Here is a 20008-nt window from a genome sequence, read left to right on the forward strand (position 1 = left end):
GAAAGAAGCCCTAAGTAACAGGTTGTTGACTTTCATTGTTGACACTTTTGGATTATACATAAAATCAGTTCTGAAACAGAACACATAAACTAGCTTAATAGGTGAATAGCATGTCCTTTCAGAATTAGCCAGAGAAATATAGTTTTGCTGTATACAAATCATAAAGCATCCAGGATAAGAATTCTTTAAATTTGTTACATTTTAAATAGTTTTAAATAAACATCTATTTTATTTAGTTATGTAAGTAATTGTTTTCTTTGTCTAAAGAAAGCTTTATAAAAATATGCCAGAGAATAATACGAGACTTGAACAAAGCAAGAAAGCCACTAGGGGCTGAAGTTCATTTAAATCTCTCAGCTGTTGGGAAATCAGTTTTAAGAAGCCAGTACTTAGATATCAAAACCACCAAACCAAGGCTAAACGCCTTAAATGTATACAACTACAGTGAATATGAAATCAAATTTTACCAAAATTATCCATTAAAAATTACTGATGATTCAGAAATATACTGAATTTAGATCTAAGTCAGAAGAAATATATTGTATAAAATAAGCAACAAACAAGTTATTTTTTTCATGTTTAATGTGAAAATGATGATCTCATGAAGTTTACATACCACAGTATTACACATTACTTAATATCAATTTTGACAGCTATAGTCTCATCATCTAAGAATTACAATTGGTGGCACGATATATGCTTTTCAAAACTACTGTAAAACAGAACATGAATACAAATACATATTGCCAAGGAGCTGGTGACCACACTGAAATGACTTAATGGCAAACTTCACATGTCAGCAAGATAAAAAGAAATTGCTAAATCTTTTTTCTCCAGTATTAAAATAATGAGTCTTAGATGATAAAAGTAGTAAGATCCAAGATACATTAAATAAAAATATTTACAAAAAGTTCAATAACATTTTAGACCAAACAGAAAACAAAATGGCAAAATTAAGGAAATCATTCGTATCCTAAATTTAATTTTTTTCTGTTGAGTCTCAGTTAAAAGCATTTCACAGACTTTTTAAAATAATACAGTAACTTTTAATAAACTCCTAGTTAAAATGAGGGTGAGGTAACATTTAATTAAAGCAACAAGTTATCCCCCTTATATAAGATATCTTCTTGTTAATTTCAGAGATATTTCATACCATTCAACAAGAAAGAAATATGAAGTTATCTCAAGAAAATGCTGCCTCATCTGAAATTTGACGTTCAATGTAGTTTATCTAAGATATTTTATCTTTGACCACTATAAAAAAAGACATTTTGTTAAATTATACCAATCCTTAGGCAGATGCCTTAAAAGAAAGGACTTTTTAAAAAATGAATAATTAATTCTGAAATTAGCAAGTTCATATCCTTTTCTATATTATGGGAATATTTACTGGCAAATTTTATTAATTTTTATAAGATCCTACTTTTAACTTAACAAGCAACTGTCACTGATACTGAAAGTTATCTAGTGATAAGAAATTGCACATTAAGTCAGAAAATAAATCATGAACCTCTAATTCTAATTACACACAGATAATGAAAACAAACGGTTTGTTCCCAGAAACCATGTGTTAAAGCTGATTTTGGACAATGAAAATGTATTTCTGAATCTATATATTGCAGATTCTTTACTGCTAAGCCACCAGGGAAGCCCTCTATACATTGCAAATATAAGCAAAATGACTAGAGCTATTTCTGGGCTTTTTATTTTTAAAGATGTAAACATTATTTTAACATGTCTCTATTCGTAAGATACATTTTCCATCTAAGTGTGAAATAGAATAATGAAAAGGTTAAACGCTCTTAAAATATTTCAATCAACCATTCCAAAGCTCAGTGTTTTTCCAGTGCAGAGGAGGTACCCACAAAATTCCAGCTGCCTGTCTGAGAGAGGCATTCTGGTCTGCGCCGTAAGTCATACACATACCTGCTGTGTTTATGCTAACACTGCCCCAGTAATACAAGGAGAAATGCTCCATCTGGATTTGAAATGCTACCTATTTACCTATCTTTTAAAATGCAATAAAGCCAACTAGATTTTGTTTAAACATATAAATCATTTCATCTGAGGGCAGGATCTCGTTTTACCAATAGCGTGCGCTGATCAAGGAGAGTGCTGCATTCACAGGCTTTTAGCTTTTCACAGAAGCTTAGCCAAAATAAGACAACATAAAAATACCACTAATAAACAACACAACATCTTTACGAATTTAAATACTTAATATGACAGTTAGCTTTAGGTAAGAATATATTATTCGCAAGCTTTATTCTCTATGACTGGACACAATTTGCTATTCCTAAAATGGTAACATTAGAATTATTTTTCAGGCTTCCTGCGGAGCTGTGCTCATTTTACATCCGTGCGAACTGCTCTCATCACTACTATGTCCAAACCCAGAGGATGAACTGGAAAAGAAGAGAGGGGGGAAAATAATAAAAAGAGGAAATTGGTTTTCACAACACACTCAAAGCCTGAGTAACAGAGGAGAACTTTAATTATCTCCAGTCACAAAGAGAGACAGGAAATTTGGACTTTTAATTAGCCATTTGGAGTGCAGTTGGATATTTTTTTAGCTAGATAATTTAAACGCGAATAATTCAAGTCTGACTAAATGAAAGTCACATAATCAGAATGCAGATAATTGAATTTCTACTGCATTCATTAATTCAGTGTGGAGGTGTGTGTGAAGACTACTATGATGAGCTGTCACAGCTCAATAAAATCTCAGTCAATTAATTTTTTCATTATCTTAGTATTACATCAACAAAAAGTGGAGTGTGTGTATATGTCTATACACACGCATATGTGTACGATGTGTTATATAAATACGTATACGTTAAATCAAAATGCAAGGAAATACCTTTCTGAATCATAATCTATATCATTTTCTTTTTTTCCTTCTTCTTCTTCTTCAGGGAAACGTCTGTTCATCAAGGCAAACTTGTGAATTGCTTCTTCTACAGAGTACTTAGTCTGCCCAGAAACACACGCCTCGATGTCTTCTGAATTCAGATGACTTTGCAGGAAGAGGTGAAGGCTGCTATCTGAAAGCAGAAGTGCATTCTGTAGAACCCTATGTAAAAGAAAAAAGAAGACACGATCAGTGCGCAGGGAGGGACAATTATAGGGTGGGAGAGAGGAAAACATTAGAAATATGCCACTGAAGTGATTTCTCTACTATGGCAAACTTGGCATCAATTACAGACTCTCCCTATTAAAAGGATGAAAGCATATGTTAACTTTTATTCGATTATTTGGAAATTTAGGTGAGTAAAAACATGAAGCTAATAGTTAAGAACATCTGTTAAAAGAATAACTTCAAGGACATTTCTTCAATTTAACCATCTGTTATGACCATGTGGATTAATTATGGAAATATTTTGCTTAGATAGTCAGAGAAATTTATTCTGCCTTTAAAAAATTTACTGCCAACCAGCATGTCAGTTCTGTGATCTTTATTGGTTAGGCTGTCATGAAACATCAAAACTTTCAACGACTATTAAAAACTATATTAAAAAGTCAATACATTTCTCAGCATGTCTTACATTTTCAAACTTTACAAAGATGCTTATATACAGGTTCACAAGGGCTCAATTGAGAGGGAGTGTTTTTTGAATACTTAAGATTGACTAGAAATTTCTCCAAAATCTTCAGCAGTGTATGTATTTTAAAATGAGTCACTAAATAAAATTGCTCCCAGCCAGTTTTACCATATATGTAATTAAAGTATGATAAGTCTGTAATAAGTACATACTAGCCTTCCCACATTCCAAGATCAAAGTTCACAAAGGGAGAACAGATTTCAGCTAGTACATCATGGAGAATGAAACTACATGGAGAATGAAAAAGTGCCCTGTAGCAAAAGGTACACATGCTCAAATTCATCTTATCAGTTAATGTGTCTTTTCTGAAATGCATATCAAAGAACACCCTTATGTTTAAATAAAAACTGGTTTTCTCTTTTTAGCAATGATTTTGACATATGATAATTTAGTCTCTGTTAATAGTTCAACAATGATGTAACACAAGACACTAAGACCAGATGTTGGGGACAAGCCTGAAACATTGAAACTCAAGTGTGATTCTGTTCAACACAGATTTTTCATGTGGAGATCTATGAGAAATAGAGTATTTCAGACCAACAAAACTTACCTTATATTCTGCATTCTTAGATGCAGAAAACAAGTTAATTAGAAAAGTAAACAAGTTAATTAGAAAAGTAAATCTCTTTTGATCATTCGTATCAATTTACTTAAAAACCAAGGTCACTGGAATATTTCCTTCTCTTTCAAATAAGACAGTTATTTCTTAAAGAAGGCAAGCATCGAAAAATACACAGTATCAAAACCAAAATCTGGCTGTCCTCTTTGCTTCAGATAGGTTTACAAATGGTTTTTGAGCAAACATTCTTTACTGACCTACTAAAATGAAAAGTAAAACCTTGGTGCGTTTTTAAAAGGCAAGGCCTCAAGCAAAATAGCTAAATATTTCCACTCTTCCATGTCCTCTGCCCTGAGTTCCCTCAGTAAATGACCATATCACATGATAAAGATTAATTTACCAAGTACAAGGAGTAACGTAGTAAATCCTTTTTACTACTCTTTGAGATTTATTTTCTACATTTATAAATGTTTACCACTCTTGTTTTAAACGCTTCAAATCAAGAGAAGATTTATATAGCAACGACCCATTAATATTAACTTGCAGTCGCTGTGAAGTTTGAACTGAGTGTTTCCTGTGTCCTTTTGTCAGCGGTTTCCTGCCCACGACGTTACAAGTAACTGTTCATGGGATTATACTTACTGCTTTGTTTCTGTTGGAAATGTGTTTTATTTTCTTTATAAAATAATGGGTAATCTTTAAAATTGATTTTGGATGCTTCGAGGCATTACACCACAAAAGTAATGAGCACTAATGCCAATGATATTGGACACAAATTCATTTTAGCTTTATTTCATGTCTAAAGCAATTCTATTGAGCCTTGAACTGGTCACACACTGTTATTAACTTGCTAGTAACCTAACACATGGGTACAGCAAACAAAAGTGATCAGAGTCCAGGTTGATCAGGACCTCGAGGCTACTGTCTTTTTTCTTGAACTATAATTCAATTTCCAATTTTACTGTACATTAGACTCATTATTTCCCAGTCTTGTCTTTTCTGCTTAATACTGCCATCTGGAGGACACACAGGTGAACAGTCAGAGGGAGCTTGGCACACCTAGGTCACAATTCTGAAAGGGGAGAAGGATGTGGCTGGGAACACCTGAAGAACCATACAGGCTCTTGAGTGCAAAAACATCTGCCCAGTTTAGGTTTTGTGAATTTCCTCTGTCTGGTTGGCTAAATTTATGCCACCATACTCCATGGATAATTTTTAAATAAGCAAAAATAATTTTTTAATTGTATTTATGATTTTTATTTTCAGTCAAGTGTTTCATTCCAAAATTAAAAATACAAAATTTTCACAGTATTTTCCCATCTGGTTCAGTAAGCAAAATTAGTCCATTTTAAGTAATATCCGATTTACTATATGTCAGAGTATTGTGACTGCCATCATAATACTAAATCCTATTTTTACCCTAGTCATACTTACACCACATTTTCCACAAATAAATTTAATAGCAGAAAATCAACTTCAAACTTAAAATCAACTTCAAACTTAAAGTAAGGAGTACTTTGTAAAATAGTCAGTAAAATGTCACCTTTATAAGTCTCCATAAAAATAAACGTATATAATTTTCAAGCCCTTATAAAAGGAACAAAAAAATAGCCTCTAGAATTTTAAAGGAATTTTAAGCACAAGCTATTTATAACATGAGTCAAGAGTTATTCCTTTCTCCATTAATAACTTTAAACAAAGCAAAACCTGTTTTTCCTTGAATTAAACACATTTGAAAATCTGGTTTTCCTCAACATGAGTTTATTAGGTGTATTCTATATTGCTTCAGCTGAGAATATATATAGCTATGCAAACCATGTAACCCTAACTAAGGATGCCCTGAGTCTACAGAACCCAATATAATGATATACATACACATCTGTATAGCGGGTGGAAGTTTACCAGTTTGATGTAGGGGAAAAAATTAACTCAGCCTGTTTACCGCTTACCATGAGAAAAAAATAAAACCTACAAATCTTCATTGAAGACATTCATGATCTGTGCTGTGGTGCCCTCTATTGAACATAAAGACTTATAAAAATTGTGTGTGTGTGTGTGTGTGTGTGTGTGTGTATAAAACTAGCTGTAGTGTTTCCATGATATCCTTTCATAAAAATTTATATAAATGCATTAAATTTTTAAGACATACAGAACTGTTATATGAAAGTCTACCTTGTAAGGTATGTGTAGTTATATTAATGGGGTGAATTCAGTAAAGAAGAAAAGTTGGCGCCCACTTGTGATAGCAAAGTGCAAAAAAATAGTCGGAATGCCAGTTTCATAGCTGGAGACTTACCAACAGAGCTTATAATTTAGTCTATAACTTCTTTGTTCATAACTATTCGTAAAAGTGACTTACAATTTAAAATTAGCCAGGGAGGAAGTCCCAAAGGGAGATTATACCCAAGACAGAGAAAAAATGAATATATTTGAAAAATTTCACAACCATACCAACTAATTTAGCTAGCATTTAAGAGTTCCAATTATAAAGCTGCCAGTTCCTGGGATTAATATACTGCCTCCACCTTGCTTATAATTTCCTTATCTATAAAACTGAGATGTAACTTGACTCCTAATATTGTCATAGGTATTGAGATAAAACATGTAAAAAGCTAAACATAGCCAGTCTTCAATAAAATGGTATGCTGCTGCTGCTAAGTCACTTCAGTTGTGTCTGACTCTGTGGCCCCATAGACAGCAGCCCACCAGGCTCCCCCGTCCCTGGGATTCTCCAGGTAAGAACACTGGAGTGGGTTGCCATTTCCTTCTCCAATGCATGAAAGTGAAAAGTGAAAGTGAAGTCGCTCAGTCGTGTCCGACTCTTCACACCCCATGGACCTCAGCCCACCAGGCTCCTCTGTCCATGGGATTTTCCAGGCAAGAGTATTGGAGTGGGTTGCCATTGCCTTCTCCGATAAAATGGTATAAATTCCTCTTATTTGGTACCTCAGCAAAGGAACAACTTTCTAGTTTCTCTATGAAGACTGCCAGGCTATATACATTGCTATCAAATATGTATTACTTCACACATAACCTTAAAATGGAAAAAATACATATTTATATTATAGACACATACCTATGCACAGAAACAGCAGTATTTTTGTTTCAAAGAGGTTGAACATATACAATACTCTTGGTTTATAACTTCAAAATTTATATAAAAACCAAGTCTTTTAAGAATTCAAAAAGCAACATGTTTATTTGGGGCATTTATTGGGAAGCCCCCTAATTTCATTCCCATTCATCATCACCAGTTTAAAAACCAAGTCTTAAAAATACATGCTAAAAAGGGAATTCCCTGGCGGTTCCGTGGTTGGGACTCTGTGCTTCCACTGCAGGGGGGTGCAGGTTCAACCCCTGGTCAGGGAACTAGGATCCTGCATGCTGTGTGGTGCAGCCAACAATAATTAAAAATACATGCTAAGAATCTACTATACACAGGCATATTTCATACTTTAATATTGTGGTGTTTTTTTCTTAAATTCCAAAAGTGCTCTACAAACAAGGAACAGGCTACCGACAGTGGCCTCATTTAACGGGTAACCAACGGGCCCCAGAGGACGTCAAGGTGGGGTCCGGACACAGATGGCTGAGATGCACGTTGCATCGTTTCCCAAAGTGGGCTTAGGCTGGGGGGACAGAGGGGTCCACTAGAGGCAAAGACATGCAAGGCTGCTATTTCTACACACAGTGGGCAAAGAACAGGACTATGTATCAGATTTGAGGGGCACAGAAAAGATGGTGGGGAGGATAGCGGGGGCCACAGCATTTAGGGCACTTAGGTGAGGACTGAATCCAACGGTGTGGTATTAGACTCCTTGTTTCCTTCAGGAGCAGACCACATAGAAGCACCAGCTTTCATTTTTCATGTGAAATTCATCTCTTGGAGACTAATGTTCACAGACCATAATGGGACAAATAACATCACAATGGTGTCTGCTCCGTGATTTGACTTCTGGATGACATCAAGATTCAACTTTAATGAATCAAGACATCCCTGATAAGTATGCAGTTGCCTCCCCGCTAGAATGGAAGCTTCAAGAGGACAAGGATACGTGTCCGTCTTGTGCAGTCCTATGTCCTCAGTACCCAGCCTGGTCAAAAGCAGTCACTTCATATATTGGCTCACTGAGTCCTTTCCCAACCCTCCTCTGAATGACACAACTACCCATGAGGTCGTGATGTGTGTATTAAATCATTGCACTTTCCAGCAAACCAAGGCTCACAGGAATGAATGACTTTCCTGAGGTTACAGAGCCAGAAAACAACCAGGAGCCAAGATTCACGGACCTGGAACCCAATCCCTCAAGCTCCTGACCCAGGACACTTCCATTATGACCTCTGCATAAAATTCAACCAGCAAACTGCCGAACAACACAGCACGCAAGAATAACCTACAGTAAGTGAGCACAACCCCTCAACAGCCTAGTGACTCTCACACCGGCATGAATTTGGTTGCCCAATTGTGCAAGGCAAGGTCATGTTCAAAACAATGAAGTAATTCCTGATCAAAAAAACACATGCCTTGGGCTTAACAAGCCACATAAGCAAAGAGACACATGGTGTCCTCTGATCTCAAATAAGGATACTTCTCTACAGAAAACACACAGCTCCGCAGATGCTTATGGAGACTGCAGGATACAACTAGCCCTGTCCGGGACTCACTGGCGATGGCCAGTCTGCAGCGTCCCCCAGCAGCATCTGGAGTGACAGGCCACTCTGCAAACTTGTCTGTGGGGATCAGGTCTTTAGGGAGAGGCCATCAACCACCTGGGTCTCATATAGACAATTAAAATTGGAGCTATCCCCAAAGGGAAAGGGCAGGAAAAACTTGAGCAGGTCTTTGTTCTGTCATGCCTATGAATCTCCAAAGAACACCACTGTGAGGATTTCTGAGGACTTGGCTCGGTTAGATTCTTCTGTTCTCTTGTCATTTTTATTCCTCTGTTTCCTTTTTCTTTTCCAGCCCTCCCTCAATTTATAACCTTGGCTGTTTCTCTGTCTCCATGACCCCTTCAAAGGAAAAGCATGATACCAATCTAATGGAAATAAATATTAATATTCATGTGGATACTTAATACCCAAGCCTTTGATGAGTGAGCCATAGAGAGAGAGACAGCCAGAGGGCAGTATATTATTTCAGGCTAGCTCAAAGGTGCCGAGTAGAAAACTCAAAAGATGGCTTCAGATCCTGAAGCTAGTAGAAATGGTTCAGGAGACTGGGCCCTACCACTAACTAGTGGTCATAGGACTCGGCCTATTCCCTTACCTATAAATAGGAAGATAGAAAAATTAGCTCAAAGCTATTTCATGTCTAAGTGCATTAAAATAATGGCTGATACTTGGATATCACACATTATATTTCAGTCTGTTGTGAGTGCTTTACATTTCTTAACTGATTTAATCCTCTTGACAGCCTTATGAAGTAGATACTACTATTACCCCATTTTACAGGTGGGCAAACACAAGCACCGAGGAGGTAAAAGGCTTGCCTAAATTCCCAGCTAATAAGTAGCAGAAGCAGGATTTGAACCCAGGCAGTCTGGCCTCAGAGTCTGTGTGCGGATCAGTGTGTTGTCCCATAGGATGGATATTCCAGCATTACAGAGTGGAAAAAAGGGGGGGGGGGTAATTATAGCAGTGTGAACTCAAGTCACTTTCACTGCAGTACCAACCATTACCAAGTGCTCCAGAGTTAAAAACCCACTGTGTGCATGTGTGCTAAGACAATCAGTTGTGTCCAACTCTTTGCAACGCCATGGACTGTACCCACCAGGCTTTTCTGTCCGTGGGCTTCTCCAGGCAAAAATACTGGAGTGGGTAGCCATTCCCTTCTCCAGCAGGTCTTCCTGACACAGGAATTAAACCCATGTCTCTTACATCTCCTGCACTGGAAGGCAGATTCTTTATCACTAGCACCACCTGGGAAGCCCTAATAACCCACTAAGACTATTCAAACACCAATAAATACTCCCTTATAAACATTCCCTCCAAAGAGTAGCAACAAGTTATTCACTTAGAGGAGCTCAGAGCAGTGTTAGCAGCCCACTGTAGAGCTGATGTTGGTATGTCGATCCTAAACGTTGTAAATAAAGAGAGTTTCTAAGAAGTGCCTTTTAATAAGGTACATTTGTTTCCCGGAAAATTTTACTCTTGTCAGCTAAACTCCCAAGCAATTTGGCTCTGCTTTATAGCTTAAGGGAGTATATATTTATTATCTGATTCAATTAGTTCATTGTTTTCTTTCTGGAAGGTTTGGTCCTGAATATGCACCGTGTGAGGTGAGCCACAAGATGGCGCTCTAATATAGGAAATGAATGAGCACAGCATGCAGCGCACAAATGGATTTACAGTTCTGGGGAGGATTAGCATTGGCTTCTATTGGCCAATACCTGAAAGGTACTGTAGAGGATTGAATTGTGTCTCCTTGAGAGAGATGTTCTTAAATCCCAGTAACCTATGATCATGACCTTATTTGGAAATAAGGTTTTCGCAGGTGTAATTAAATTAAGGATCTCAAGACAGATGATCCTGGATTTAGGGTGGGTTCTAAATCCAGTGATTGACGTTATTTTGAGAGAAAGAAAAGGAAATCTGAGACACAGAGAAAAGAAAGACATGTGAGGATGGAGGCAGGGATTAAACTAGCTTCCCTGGTGGTTCAGAATCTGCCTAGATTCTGCCTATAATGCAGGAGATCCCAGTTCAATCCCTAGGTTGAGAAGATACGCTGGAGAAGGGAATGGCAATCCACTTCAGTATTCTTGCCTGGAGAATCCCTTGGACAGAGAAGACTGGTGGGCTAAAGTCCATGGGATTGCAAAGAGTCAGACACGACTGAATGACTAACAATATAGGAAATGAATTACTGAGCATCCCCCCAAAGCAGATTATCAGCATTTTAGAAACAGGAACATTCTCTCCAGCTTGACCACAGGACTCCCAATTCTTACGGAGCACTGTGCTCACATCTCCCATCTGGCCACCAGAGTGTCTGCCCACTTACTTTCTGAGGAAATCTTCCAAACCCTGACGGCGCTGATCTACATGCTGGCGATTGTTCATGTTGAAAAATAGGTTTTTAGATGGAAGTTCTGGCAGTTGTCTTATGAGAAAGAAAAAAAATTTTTTTTAATCATCAAATCAAGGTGATTTAGTTACAGAAATCCCTCAAAATGAAAGCAAATCATGCATGATAATTATCACACAACTATAATTATACACATATTTTATAGTTACATTATACAATAAGGGTATGAAAAAATCAGTTAACTTAAAGAAAAAATATTTTTAAACATTTTTGAGGTCTTTCATGATCAATACTCATATAAATTAGTATAATTCAAGTGGTAAATTTTGAATTCAGAGGCAACAGCAAAAAAAATAAAGCTATATTTTGCAATTGAGAAGAAAGCCTACAAAATCCTTTATATATATCAATACATGTCAATTTTTTAATTGATGTATATTGTTTACAATATTATGTTAGTTTCAGGAGTTTTCCACTGTTTTTCAGATTGTTATCCATGTTATTACAAGATATTGAATATAGTTCCCTGTGCTATTCAGTAAATCATTGTTGCTTATTTTATATATAGTGCTGTGTCAAATTTTTAAATATTGAATATAATAATAAAGTCTTCTCAATATACTCTTTAAATCACTTACACCAGTAATGCATTACTTTGGAGTCTCTGCCTCAGCCACACAAATTCTCTATACCTTCTTCTCACACAGGATGTTTTCATTGTAAAACACATGCTATTGGTCTGTTTAAAGAAAACAAAAAAACATAAGCCTCACTTGAGGAAAACATGCTTTTCTTGTATCTATAACACTCTATATGCCCCAATATTCATTTAAAGTAGGATTTTAAAAATCAAAAATAGATTTGCATTTATGCCATACTCAAATCTTGCATATAACCCACCAACATTGCATCCATGAAAACAGCTGGGGTGACATTAATGAGCAGTGATGTCCTGGGGCAAGGCATGAACCTGACTTTCCCTGAGTCCTGACAGAGCTTCCTGCTCATCTATAGCACTCCTTTCAGAGACAAATTCTAAACAGTAGACAAAATCCTGAAGCATAAATGATCAGTAAAAGCTCAGAGTCATCCACTGCATTTAACCCCAGTCATCCATCCATGGAGAAGCCTTTGGGGATTAGAGACACCTTCTCATGGTCCTCAACATGACATTGCAGAAGGCCACGTCCTTGATACGGCCATCACCACAGACCACACAAATCACCTGGGATCCTGAAATCACCTTTAAACAAGAGATCAGCATTCCCCATCTCTACTAGGTATGCAAGAGAGTGTGATCAAGGGAAAGAGGCATGTAGTGCACAGGACAAGTATGTGTGTGGAGGACCCAAAGTCCAGTACTGGCTCTGCCATAAGGCAAGTGACTTGAACTCCAGTTCCTTGGATGGGAAAATGGGGATGAAATAGCACATTCCTGTTTCCCAGGGTCATTGTCAGGATTGACAATATGCAATGGCAAATGTTCTTTCTTAATATTATCATTAGTTACTAGATATAACTGGTACTTTCTGCTACCTTAAGGCAGATTTAGGAAAAGCCACCCTCAGAGTCCCTACCTGAAGCAAAACCTCGATGCTTCTCCTGTGGGTTTTACCCAAGGCTGTTTCTCCTTTGTGTAAAACAAGGGATTGGTTTTGTAAGAAGATCTCTATTCTGCCTATTAATTTCAACATTCTATTTCATACTCTTTATACTGCCAAATGAGAAACTTTTTTGCCCCAGAGATTGATATTACTTCAAAAACTGTTATCAACTTGCTTAATATGCACCCAAAGGCTGGATTAGTTCCTAACGGTCCCCGTTAGATGTACGGCACAGTTCCCGGTATTCCTGAACTGTATAAAATTCAAAGAGTCTCAGGATGCAGAGAGGTTAAGAAACTTGTCCACAAAGTAGTTATTGGCCCAAATCTCATTGTGGACAATTCGGCAACAAAATGCGCTAGACGGAGTTTATGGCACAATAATAACATTGTGTGTGTGGATTTCAGAGCGCACCAGGGCCCCCCTCTAATGTGACCCTTGGGGACTCAGTCGGCAGGCCATTTACATCAGGATCCATGCCCTAGGGAGGCTGGGTGGGCATCCTCTCAGTGTTCTCTCCCGGGAGAGGACCAGGCCACTGCAGACCCTCCTGAGCCTCGGGCGTAGATGGGGTCCAGGGCAGCTCCCTTCATTTCTCTGCTCAGAACCACTGTGGATGGAATAACTGGAGATCCACGTGGTGCCCGCACCAGACAAAGGTCTATCTATAAGTCCTTCATTTGAAGGACAAGCTCGGGAGAGAACACATGAAGGGCTACTCACCTTGACCATCCATTAGTTTAAAATTCCAGGTAAATGCTATGACTTCAGAGTTGTCTGGTATTATTTCCCTTGAGGCTAACTTAAATGGGTTAAACACCAGCTCCTCTACCTGCAAAGCTCTATGGGTCTATGGGTGCAGTGTCTAAGCGAGGCTAACTACAACTATCCAGGCTCCCCACCCATTCCTTATCATACAACAGGTGGAAGCCTCTTCAGGATCAGGTTACACTGAGATCACTAATTTATTAAGTTCCTCTAAATCTAGTTGCTGGTTTCTGCTATCTACCAAGCCAAGAACATGTATTTATTGTCAATTTATTAGCATCTCAGAGAAAGGCCAACCACTACCACCACAGAAAAATGCCAGAGCACCACCAAATAGTACTTGTGGAACCCATTATTTCTGGCTTTTAATGGACATTTCTGAACTCACATCAAGTTATTTATGTAGAAAAGAAGGATCTATACTTTCATTAACTCCCTGAGGATAATTAAATTTCATACCTACTATAAAGTGTGTCAATAAATATGTCAAAATTTGACCCACAAATTTTTTAGAGGAAGTCAAAAGGCAACTAAAGAATTTCATTTCATTTTCAAATGCTCAGTCTTACATACTCGTGTTCTAATTTTCCACACAGAATGCATATCTAGTGTGCCCTTATGAGTAAAACCAAAACAAAATCAAAATACAAGGCATACCCTGATAATGGCCTTCCTTCAACACCATCATCAAAAAAAAGCATTCTGAGTTTTTACTTTATTTTCAAAGTTGAGGAAGTTTGAAAGAAAAAGGGAAGAAAGGAGAAAAAAAGAGTTTAGTGGCATTGAGGTGCCCAATATAACAATTTAGCTATTAACAATGGGAAGAGTAAAGAGTGGCTAAATTTTATCTCACTTGTATAATACTACACAGTCACAGATAAAATCTGAGCCTATTTCTATGCTCTCAAGAGAAGTCTGGACTAAATCAGACAAAAGAAGTGATTATCTTCATGATCAAGGGCCAATAAACTATATACACCTGTGGGCCAAATCCATACGCCACTTGTCTTCACAAATAAATTTTTATTGGAAGACAATTATACTCATTCATTTATGTATTGTTTATGGCTGTTTTCAGTGATTCTGAGAGTCTGTATGGCCCACAAAGCCAAAGATTTTTACTACCGGGCCCTTTACAGAAAAAGATAGCTGACCCTTATTCAAGATGATTATAGCAGGCCACACAACACACAATACTCCTCAAAAGATTATGATACAGTATTATTTCCAAATAAAATAAGTCATTTCTAATTAATTACTTGTCTTAATTACTCAGCATTGAGACCAAGGCAAAAATAATTGCACATATTCATTTCCCACTTTTCTGTTCTACATATAAAACACTGCACATCTCTTTTCCATAGAACTCTACATCCTCTCAGAACTTAAGATTTATCAGGTAATATAGTCTGCAGAAATATGCCATAACAGATCATAAAGAAATACCATTAATGAACTATAAAAACTCTTTGTGAATTTTAGATGTTTTACATCTTCAACATGAAGGCAATAAACATTAAAATATTAATATTAACAAAGGTACAATGAGGAATTCAAATAAGTCCATTTTTCAACTTTAGGAACCATCATACTACTTCATTTAAGAGACAAGCATTAGTTGCAATCATTCAACTTCAGTTCTTTGAATTAGAAATATTTTTATAAATTTCACTTATATTGTAGTATCCATCAAATGTATGCTACCTAAAAATTACTATGATTTCTATGTACTATTGATGGCATACTTACATGAATACATATCTCATAGTCGATATAAGAGTGCCAGAAGTCCTCCTTCTGAATCCTAGGATCTCGAACCCAGACACTTACAAATTCCTGTAAGGGCATCACAAAGAAATATGTTTAGAATTGCAAGTAGGGCTCGGAAGGGCTGAGAGAAATGACTGTACTAGAACAAAACTGGAAGGAGCTTTAAATGATGTGGTTGTAATCCTTTAAAAAAACAAGAAGTTAATGAATCAAGCACCACAGGAAGTCCAAGAAACACTATTGCCACAAATGGAATTTTACAATAACGCAAAACCAAGCTGGGCGTGATTTGGTTTTACAGGTTATATGAAGATAATAAGAACAGAGTAATCTGAAACTGATTTTCATTTTTTTTATGACTTTCAGTTTTTAATCATGAAAAATAGGTTCAGATTTTTATCAAGTTTTAAAAAAGGTCATTTCATACTTTCTTCATTTCTCTGCATTAAAACTACAGACCCTGCCTGATAAGTTACTTGCTAGAACACTAATATGAAAGAGTAACAAAGGTCATATCAAAAGGAAGCAAGGAGAGTTGAAAATGACTTTTGTGCACCCCGATGCCCTGAGAATAAGCAATACTAACTTAGTAATATGAACAGAAAGATGGGTAATTTTGACATACGTTTCTATTTTTAAAATATACCTTCCCATGTGGTAAACAACTTCTTCATAACAGCCTCATGTTATAGGTAAAAGTTAGAGAAGTTAAAAAAATACAGAGTAGATCATTTTATTCCTTTTTAAAGATAATAAGAACAGGAAATACAGAGTCAAATTTAAAACACTTTTTTTAAAAGTGCTCTTCACTACATCAGCTTAATTTTAAAATATGAAAACATGTACAACAAAAAAGTGCTATGTTTGGCATGATAATCTTTGAAAGTATCATTTATTCATTTGGTGATTATAAATATGCTAACTCAATTTCGCTTTAAATATTTTTAACCTTTTGTTTTGAAAAAAAGAAAAAAAGACTTCAGGACTGAAATTGTAGGCCTTTCTACTGCTTTGCTTTGGCACATCTGTGAAGCAGGCTGTCAATCCTCCAGAGCAGAAGAAGAAGAAATATTATGGCGTTTTCTGGACAAAGAACCTCCATTCTGTTATGCAGATAATAAAATGAGAGTTTGCAACACAGAAAATTAACAGAAAAGGAGAAAAACAGTCCACATTCCCTTAAGTAGCTTTTGCTACCTATAAGTCTCACCTTCTAAAGTAATACTTTGTTCTTGCATTGGAGATTTCTGCGCTACTGCTTGTCCTCAATATGCTTACAGAGGTGATGAGTTAATGCTCCAAAAAGACTTACTTTGAAATCTTTTCATTATGTATTTTTAAATCATTTAGAAGACAGACAATAAAAACAAGGCAACAATACAGCAATGTTCTAAACATTTTGGCCATTATTTCTTAAACGCACATTCTTAATTATAAGAAGGATTATAAAAACAATTGTTGATAAGAGCCCCTCTTGCACAAAGTGTGACTGGTTCAGTGTAAAGCGGATCCTGACCAGGGGCAGAAATGAAACAGAAACCAGGCACCCTGCCCTGAGTACACATTTCACCTCCATCTCCTACCAGAGTGTGTGGACGTAACTCATTTTCCCGCAGTGCTTTTCACACACCCATAGTTCTTAGAAGGAATGAATCAATCATCAGTGAATCAATAAACAGAAGGACAAATAGGTTAAGAACAGGAGAGAAGACCAAGTCCAGGGTAGACCACATCTAACCCTCTACAGTGTCCCCACACACTCAGGGCAAGACAGAATATTGACAAGGGCTAAGAAGATTATCCTGCCCCCTGTTCAGCCCAACTAAGGGAGAAGGCTCCCAGTCATCCAGTCACATGGAAGCCACACTCCCTCACAGGGTGCTGGCAGCCCCACTTTTCCACTGGAGAAGCAGAAGTTATTGAAAATCCCACAGGGGAAATTAAATATTTCCAACAGTTCAGTGTTCCATATTAACAGTAGAAGACCCGCACCCATTACTGAAATAGTGAGCCTTTACCCAGGTTAAACAAAAACGAAAAGACAAACAAATGCATTTGTCACCTTTCTACAAACCTGTCATTTAAAAAAGGGTTTCTGAACTAAAATTATAGAATCCAGTTACTACAGCATCACCACTCCTTTACCACTCAACATAGTATTAATTGAAGATGGTAGTAATGACAAATATTTCTCAAAAAAATCAGAACTTTTCTCGCCTGTTTGCTATTGCTCAACTACTAACATCTAAACTTTGAGTAATATGTCCCTTTTCATGGAAAGAACACTGAAATTATGGTCACAAGACCAGGGGTAAATTCTTGTTCACTTACTTCCTAAATTATGTGCTTATTCACTGAGCTTCTGTTTCTACATCAGGAAAATAGGAATGATGCCTATCCAACCTATCTCAGCTGTTCATTAAGAGAACCAAATTACAAAATACCTGTGAAAGCTCCAGGAAAATTTTTATTGTGCTACATGAAGTCAAATATTACATAGAAAGGAAAGTGCTTATAAACCCAAAGCATGAAGGTCTTTCCAAAGACCTTGGTAATAAGCAATTCAGAAAAGCTAACCCAATTATCTTTTTTAAGTACAAATTTATTAATTTAAGAACCTAGTAGCAAATACTTTAATATTGTAATTTTTCAGTAAAAGGCACAGAGACCTAGAGACTTCACAGGACTCGCTTGGAGCAGGCCCCTCATAATATTTGTAGAAGGAATGAATATCATAATGACAAATTACAGTAAGGAACCTAGTTTCCTCATCTTAATGGGCTAGAATTCTCAGATTCTACCTTTATTAATACTCATTATGTCTAATCTTTATGTAGGGAAGGATATGTTGAAAACAGATTCTAAAACTATGCTGGGGGAAAAAAAAATCTCCTAAGAACACAGCAATGGACTTTAAATGCACACTCAAAATTAACGATGGTGCTAAGTCTCCAAATACTTTCTCAGTCCTGAAAATCTTTAACTTGGTTGAAGTGCTAAATAGTAAGCTTCCTTCCTTCTCATTCCCTTCCACATCTCTGTGGCCCTGAGAGCCATCCCAAGCTGCTGTTCTTCACATCCTGTTACCATTCCAGGGTGACCTCATCCAAACATATGGTTTCAAGCACTCAGCACGAACTGATGATTCTCTCTCCATCTCGGTCCAGGCATCTCCCCACATATCCAGCCTCCTGCCTAGAAGGCTCACTTGAAAATCCCACTAGTGCACACAGTCCACACCCTTCCCACATCCTCCTCCTCATCTCATCCTCAGCAGCCCCAGCCAAAAATCTAGAGTCCCCAGACTTCTGTCTTTGACTCACTGACCAAGTCCTACAGTTTCACCCTCCTTTGATACACCCACCACTCTATTCCCTCTGTGAGTGCTCTGACCCAAGGACGGATAGCATGCCCAATGTTAATGCAAGTGCTGCTAATTGATCTCTGGGCCTGTATCCAATTCATCCCCCATACTAAAACAAGAACAGTTCCAAAGCACACATCTGATGATGTCATTTTCCTGCTGAAAATCCTACCAAACCTGTCCCATGACCTTCAAGATCAAGTTCAAACTCTGTAGCTAGCACAATACAGCCTTTCATGATTTTCACTCTACCTATCTCCAAAGGCGAAGCTTGCATCACCATACATAGCAGGTCATTTCACACCTGCGTGCCTTTGAACACGCTGTTCTTACCTGGACTGCTGTCCTCATCCCGCTTTCTGCTTTTTCCTTTATTGTCATCATCTGGTTCTTTCTTTTATTTTTTGCTAACTCAAATCCATTTTCAAAATGTAACTCAGTCTCTAGAAATCCTTCTGGAATTCCTCTGGAAATCCTCAGATTCATTCAGTCTGATTAATTTGACTCTTCTCCAAGCCCCTACTGCCTCCGAGCAGACCTTGGGCGTCCTCTCTTTTCACCATGCCTTGTTGCACTGTACTTACCTGCCGGCCTCCTTCACTAGATGCTAAGCTCCTTTAGGGTAGCTTAGGCTTTGCAGTGTAACTTGAGTGCCTGGTACATCCAAAGCAGTCCATTAATATCACTTAATGAATAAATGAATGCCTGTAGGAATAAATGAACTGCCTTCAGGGGGAAAAATAAAGATGAGATCAAACTTCAACTGAAATAAAAACCTCATCCACTTGGGTTCTTGGACTTCATGAATTAATGATAAGTTATTTAGCAGCTGGTCTAAAGTTTATCTTAATTTAACAAACCCCCTCCTCTAAGGGCGTGCCAATTAACAGCACATGGCTACAAGAATAATGTTTAAGATCTATGAGAATCAACTGTTTTTCGAGCACCCTAAAGAACTCCAGAAGCACCTATTTACATAGAAATAATTGAAAATCATCCTGAGAGCTCCAATAACCGGAGTCCCCTAAGACTTCTACCAGACAACAATTTGTTTGCCTAGTTGGAGTTAAAATACGTACTTGAAAGTAATAAAAGTACATTTATTTTAAAATATTCCATAATTCAGATGGGCCTCCCCTCCCCCACTCCACAATTAGTAGGAATTAGTGAACTTTCAGGATACTTCCAGCTATGAACAGCACACCCAGGAAGCCAAGGTTCACCTATAATCTCTTAATTAGACGCATCCCTCATGATCCTGCCCACCATCCTTCAAGGGAATGTTGACAGCCTGTCAGCCACAAAGGACAG

At 37.3% G+C, this 20008-nt stretch overlaps 1 protein-coding gene across 3 annotated transcripts in view; it reads right to left on the minus strand.

Annotated features, from left to right (window-relative positions):
- Positions 1-564: 564 nt before the first annotated feature.
- SNX10 (sorting nexin 10) overlaps positions 565-20008 on the minus strand; it is a 66010-nt gene continuing 46566 nt past the window's right edge. For all 3 annotated transcript variants that reach the window (XM_043872698.1, XM_043872699.1, XM_043872700.1), the window contains exons 3-7: positions 15313-15399; positions 11830-11930; positions 11168-11266; positions 2861-3073; positions 565-2405 (exon numbers count right to left, since the gene is read on the minus strand). In XM_043872698.1, coding sequence (XP_043728633.1) covers positions 2324-2405; positions 2861-3073; positions 11168-11266; positions 11830-11930; positions 15313-15399 — 582 coding nt within the window. In that variant the 3' untranslated portion in view covers positions 565-2323. The remainder of the gene's footprint in view (positions 2406-2860; positions 3074-11167; positions 11267-11829; positions 11931-15312; positions 15400-20008) is intronic.

Source organism: Cervus elaphus, chromosome 18 (assembly GCF_910594005.1).
Source record: "Cervus elaphus chromosome 18, mCerEla1.1, whole genome shotgun sequence".
In the NCBI taxonomy this organism is placed as follows: Eukaryota; Metazoa; Chordata; class Mammalia; order Artiodactyla; family Cervidae; genus Cervus; species Cervus elaphus.